At 33.3% G+C, this 6,286-nt stretch overlaps 1 protein-coding gene across 2 annotated transcripts; it reads left to right on the top strand.

Annotated features, from left to right (window-relative positions):
* Positions 1 to 465: 465 nt before the first annotated feature.
* On the top strand, positions 466 to 3,689 carry LOC122581968 (putative ubiquitin-conjugating enzyme E2 38). 2 transcript variants are annotated; one of them, XM_043754301.1, is made up of 11 exons: positions 466 to 596; positions 942 to 984; positions 1,086 to 1,181; positions 1,597 to 1,653; positions 1,767 to 1,820; positions 1,935 to 2,033; positions 2,112 to 2,210; positions 2,309 to 2,372; positions 2,462 to 2,601; positions 2,687 to 3,028; positions 3,179 to 3,689. In XM_043754301.1, the coding sequence occupies exons 3-11, from the start codon at positions 1,107 to 1,109 to the stop codon at positions 3,440 to 3,442; spliced, it is 1,194 nt and encodes a 397-aa protein (XP_043610236.1). In that variant the 5' UTR covers positions 466 to 596; positions 942 to 984; positions 1,086 to 1,106; the 3' UTR covers positions 3,443 to 3,689. The 2 variants fall into 2 exon arrangements, with proteins under 2 accessions (XP_043610236.1, XP_043610235.1); XM_043754300.1 differs by having other exon boundaries at positions 880 to 984.
* Positions 3,690 to 6,286: the final 2,597 nt, after the last annotated feature.

Below are 6,286 nucleotides of genomic sequence, written 5' to 3'. Positions count from 1 at the left end.
TTAGGTGCATGTCGTTTTTTTTTTTCCCTACTCTTAATGTAGCCCGGGGATACTCAGTAGATAGGTAGATCTTCTATGCCTCTTTTTTTCGGCTGACAGGTATGAGAACTAAACTTTTTATACTTTCCTACTACTTCTGGCCGAAGATCTTTATGGAAACAGTCTCTACCTTTGGGTATCATACACCACTTAAGGATTGGTTCGTATTGTTATTGTTTTCGTCCTTAAACTACATTCTCTTTTCATCCAAAAATAATAATAATAATAATAATAATAATAATAATAATGGAAAAAATGATATATGATGTTAACATCATATTTGTTAGATAATATTCCTTCACATCCTCACTAACATCAATTTTTACGACCCCATAAATTTTATGGTTTGTGAGGGGTATCAACCCCATCAAGTCAAACTTCAACCAAGTACCAACCATCCCCATTCATTTCAGTTCATTCCTGTCATGTCATACATACACACACAAACATTCAGAGACACTTTCATTACATTTCATATCCTTTCATCATTCATAATCATACAGCTGTTTATAAAGATCTTCACCGGAAAATATGATCTTCGCCGGAAAGATAGATAAGTAAGTGGGTCTCTATAAAGTTTTAAACTCATTTTTCACCTACAAAGTTCTGTAGAAAGAATATAATGGAGATTAGATTGGGGGTGACCCGGTTGCAAAAACCCTTTTCTTGGACATGACCTCTCGGGGGGGGGGGGGGGGGGGGGGGGTCGTTGTTTGAATCAAAACCTTATTTATCATTTTCGAAAGAGACATTCTTTTTGTGTATGTAGTAGTAAAGTTATGGTATCATTTTGAAAATTTTATAAGGATTAAATCGATAAGTTATTCAAATTTTTTATAGATTATAAACATATGAAAGATAGTGGTCAAAACCCTAATGTCGATACTATAAATATCAATTAGGCGATCACTGGCAACTGCAAAATACATCTCACACAAAGTCCAGGTAAGTTTTTTGTTTTTAATGTCAGTAGTTTATTATATGTGTTTGTGTGTGTGTGCAAGATATATATATATATATTGATGTTTTTGTGTATTGATTTATAGGAAAGAAGAAAGTGAAGTGACATGGAACCTGAAGTTATCGAGATTTCTGCTGATCAGATGCCGAAACCAAAGGCAAAGGGTAAACCACATAACAAGGTATATTTATATATAATAATAATAATAATCAGTACGTGTTTATCATTATCAAGCTAGCAATGTTGGTTTCTTAAATGATGAACGTAGCTCTAGTTTACTTATTTCTGTTATGATTGCCGAAAAATACACGAATCTGATAGTAAAAACGACACAAGAATACTTCCTCGGTAACTTTTTACCCAAAAAAAAGTCTCGCAAAGAAGTTGTAGTCAAATTTTAGATGAGGAATGTTATGAGTTTTGTTATACGGAGGAGACTAATAGGTGATTCTTGTAATATACTCCGTATATGCTTAAGTAGACTCATCTTTTCATATAAATGTTATTGAAAACGAAAACCTGTTTATACTTATTTTGATTTGAATGTTTTATATTCTTCGATCAAGTTATTTATCTTTCATTTATTGACACTTTAGGTTGCCTTTCATGAAATAATTGATGTTGATATGGATGAAGATGACCGCAATGATGCAGTATTCTCTCTTTCCCATCCTTATGAATAAACATTCCTAACTTACTTGTATACTTGAATTGTGTTCTCTAGAGCCCGGTTATAATCATAGGGTTTTTTTTCTTCTAATTCTAGGGTTTTACGGAACCCTCATTGGAACTCTTATTGGGTCCTGGTAATTCATCACATGTATGCAGTATTCTCTTTTTCCCATTCTTATGAATAAACGTTTCTAATTTACTTGTATACCTGAATTGTCTTCTATAGATCCTGGTTATAATCATAGGTCTTTTCTAATTCTAGGGCCGTACGGAACTCTCATTGGGTTCCGGTAGTTCATCACAATCTGATTCAAAAGAAACAAACTCTACGGATATGGTCAAGTCAAATAACAAGGGGAAGGTTTGAGCTTCTTAATTGATTATGTATTTTATCTTGTTTTCTGTGTGTAGTTTTAACTGTAATTTTCCTCTGATTTAGGAGGTTAGAGTGGATGCTGGTTATAGTTTTAAAACGTTTGATACTGTAGTGGACTATTCGGATCATCATTATGCAAAACAGAAATCAGCAATGAATCAGGCAAGTTGGCGCTTTTTTGTTTTCATAATTGCGTTGCTACGTTTCATCCTTGAACCTTCCTTTAATTATTTGATATCCATACATGTCACATGTTTCAGCCACCAAAAAATTGGGCTAAAAGGATTCAGGAAGAGTGGAGGATTCTTGAGAAAGACTTGCCTGGTATGTCTCTTTGATTGGCCTTCAGTAATTTATTATAAATGAAATACTAATGTATATATGTTAATTTTTGTCTTTTATTTTGGTTATAGACACAATCTTTGTAAGGGTTTATGAATCAAGAATGGATATTTTAAGAGCTGCAATTATCGGAGCAGAGGGGACTCCATATCATGATGGTCTCTTCTTTTTTGATGTGTGTTTTCCGAGCACCTACCCAGATGACCCACCCGTAAGTCATCATTTTTATTTTATACAATTGCAGACTTTAATAATTTTTCTACTTATTAACCTCATGTGATATTGTTAACTTTCAGCTTGTGAACTATCACTCGGGTGGTCTTTCCATAAATCCAAATCTGTACGATAATGGTTATGTTTGCTTGAGTCTTTTGAACACATGGGATGGCGACAAGAATGAGATGTGGCTCCCTGGCACTTCGACTATGCTCCAAGTTCTGGTTTCCATACAGGGTCTGATTTTGAACGCAAAGCCGTACTTCAATGAACCAGGAACTGAGGAAGACTATGAAGATGAGTGTGAAGCTGAATATGGAGATGAGAATGGAGGATACTATAATGAATCCTTGTCATACAACGAGGATACCCTTATTTTATCACTCAAAACAATGGTGTATACCATGAATAAACCACCCGTGGTAAGATTTAGAGGTGGAAAAATGGGTTGGTTTAGGCAGGTTGGGTAATTTTTACTATTTTCATAGTAAAATAGCCTAATTCAATCAAGGTTTTTTGTCTTTTTTTGTTCCTTCTTAGTTGTTGTGCTTAGTGTTTTTTTCTTGCTGCAGAACTTTGAGGATTTGGTGTTTGAACATTTCCGCTTTCGTGTCCATGATATTTTAACGGCTTGTAAAGCTTATACAGAAGGGGTGCAAGTCGGGTGTCTTGTGAGAGGAGGAGCTCAGGATGTTGATGAGAGTCACAAAGGGTGTTCAACCAAGTTCAAGAATGATGTTGCTTCGTACATAAACACCCTTATAACTGCATTCAAAAAGATTGGAGCTCCGGAAGCTGATAAATTCATGCATTTAAGTGAAAAGATAAGCTCTTAACCTGAATCCACACCTAGGTGCTGCTGATTTTCATGTTTAATTTCTGTTTCATTTCACTCCTATAACTACTTACAATCATCACTTGTGAGAAGATGCTGATGATTTTGATCGGCTGCAATACTTTTAGTATGAAGGGACAGTTAACAGTATGTCTGCTATATGTATATAGGGCTTTTCATCCCTAGTGGGGCAGGGAAAATCTTGGAATCTCAAAGTAGTCCCAACTCTCATTTAACCCAGATTCAAAGCCCATTATATTGACATTGTCTGGGCGTTTTTTCTTGTCAACTGGTTCATACACATCGTTATATTGACGAAATAAAACCTGCAACCTGACTCGGGGTCGGGGCAAAGGACCAAATGAATGATGATGGTAATATCGATCAAGTTGGGTTTTATTAAGTAAAGACTGACACCATTTTATCTGTGCAAATTTACGAGCTTGGGATTCATCTGACTATTGGTTGGGATTCATCACCTTTAAACCGTAACAGGAACAATTGTACCTAGGTTTAGATTCATCTATCGGTTGTGTTATTCTTAGAACTTGTGATTCTGGTTTGGTCCTGAGATACATTTTGTCATTGTTGGAAATCTTTCAAGTTAAAAACACAATTACATGAAGCACTTGCGTAAACCTTTAGATGTTTTTTTCTGAAAACACAAGACACATTAAATATACTCTAAAATTGAAATCATAATGTTGGTAATGGTAACTCATAGAACTAAAAATCATAGTTAATTATATCATTAAGGCCATATTTATAATAATTAGTAAGACGTATTGTAATAGGAAAAAAGTATAAATCTCAAATGTACAAACAAACAATTGAAACACTTACAATTACATTCATCACAATTACATGAAGCACTTGCGTAAACCTGTTACCTTGTGATTAGGTTCGGAAGTGGATTCTTTTGCTATTGACTTTAGGGGCTAGTCAGAATTTGGTACCAATATCTAATGTGCCGTCCCAAAATCTTGTGTTCTGTCCCGGTATCGGTGCAGCTACCGTGTTTTGCTCCTTTTTCCTATTGGTTTCTTAATTTGGCCATTGGATTTGTTTTTTTTTTGGGGGGTACTGCTCCTATGATATACGTTAATGGAGCTTTTAAGACTATCGGGAGTGGGGCGAACCTACCCCCGGTTCGCCGCATGTATCGCCTCCCACACCACCCCCTATCGGTGACCCCTCCAAAAAATTGAAATCGGCAACCGATATGTATCGTCTCCCACAACTTTGACTATTGCTTTTGATTGGCTAGCAACATGCCTATTTCCTTTACCCCATTTCGAATTAAAAAAAAAACACTTATGTGGTCGGCCGGAAATGGAGCAGCAGCCAACAAGGAAGCAAAAGGAAGAAGGAGGCGGATCTATCTATGTAGTTTATATAGAACTCGAACAGACAAGATGAGCGTAGCTAGGTTTCAGGTAGTTTATATATATATATATGTGTGTGTGGGGGGGGGGGGAGTGAATATAAGGTTGTCCGGCATCTAAGCTTAGGTGTGAAACCACTCACATACAAAAAAAATTTAATATTTCTTGATTAATGAATAAATGTTTGGGCCCCCATGAATTTTATGGATTAAAAAAACAATATGTAAGTGTTCCACACCTAAGCTTAGGTACCTAATAGCCTTATATTCCCATCCCTATATATATATATATATTGAAAAGTTATTTTGAGAACCCTTTTTTTACGAGAACCTTTGAGAACTTTTCAAATCAAGCCCAACCGATGATTATTCTTTACATGAAAATTGTTTTTTGATTGTTTTCTGAATAACTTATGTGTAATTTTGAAGTTTATAATTGTGTGGAGGCATGGATTATCATCCGTTATATAATTATGTGGAGATTTTGATTCTTGATTATATGTGCACGAATATTGCTATGATTACATGTGATCGACTTGCATACATGTGATCATAGCAATATTCATGCTCATGTGATCAAGAATCCAAATCTCCATATATTTGTATAACGGATGATAATCCATGCTCCACACAATTATAAACTTCAAAATTACACATAAGTTATTCAAAACACAATTTTCATGTAAAAAACAATCATCGGTTGGGTTTGATTTAAAAAGTTCTCAAAGGTTCTCGTAAAAAAAAAAGTTTCTCAAAATAACTTTACCCTATATAATATATAGCGAAAAGCTTTATATATATATATATATATATATATATATATATATATATATATATTTCAATTTAAACCTTCTACTTTCATGTTTATATAAAACATACCTTCAAGTAATATATAGCATATGTTTATATCATTGTTTATATATTATATTTATTTATATCATACCTTCACGAAAATTTATTTTTATTTAACATAATGTTTATATCTAGTGTAATGTGTGATTTTTTAATTGAACTATGTAAAAGAAAAACTTATGTATTGTCTATATGTCTATAAATTTTAAATTATAAAAAGTATAAAAAAAAGTAAAATAATAAATAAAACAATAATTAGGATAAGACACATGGCAAGAGTCTCCCTAGCCTCTTAAACCATCATTATCCGTGAACTCCAATTGAGATTGTGAAATAAAAAATATTAATAAAAATAAAAGATTCCTTGCAAACTCTATCAATCTAGACTTAAAAACAATCTAAGATTGTGCCATCAATATTGAATCTTCATTGGTAGATACTTTTATTATATTTTATTGTATACAATTAGTTATAAACCTTATTGGTTTTTCTTTAATATCTTACATTTTATAAAAATATAAAAACATAGTATTCTTTATTATTCAATTGCGAATATTTTGACATAAATTTTATTGAAAACGGAGCTATTTAAAAAAAAAAAAATTTTTT

Source organism: Erigeron canadensis, chromosome 9 (assembly GCF_010389155.1).
Source record: "Erigeron canadensis isolate Cc75 chromosome 9, C_canadensis_v1, whole genome shotgun sequence".
NCBI classification, from domain to species: domain Eukaryota; kingdom Viridiplantae; phylum Streptophyta; class Magnoliopsida; order Asterales; family Asteraceae; genus Erigeron; species Erigeron canadensis.
Note: the sequence above shows the minus strand (reverse complement) of the source record. Positions and strands in the feature narration are given on the sequence as shown.

Bases quoted from the DNA above. Each gene is read 5' to 3' on its own strand.
- LOC122581968 (XM_043754301.1), top strand. From the start codon at position 1,107: ATGGAACCTGAAGTTATCGAGATTTCTGCTGATCAGATGCCGAAACCA. The intron at 2,034-2,111 runs GTTTGAGCTTCT...CCTCTGATTTAG, and splicing joins AGTCAAATAACAAGGGGAAG to GAGGTTAGAGTGGATGCTGG. The intron at 2,211-2,308 runs GCAAGTTGGCGC...CACATGTTTCAG, and splicing joins AGAAATCAGCAATGAATCAG to CCACCAAAAAATTGGGCTAA.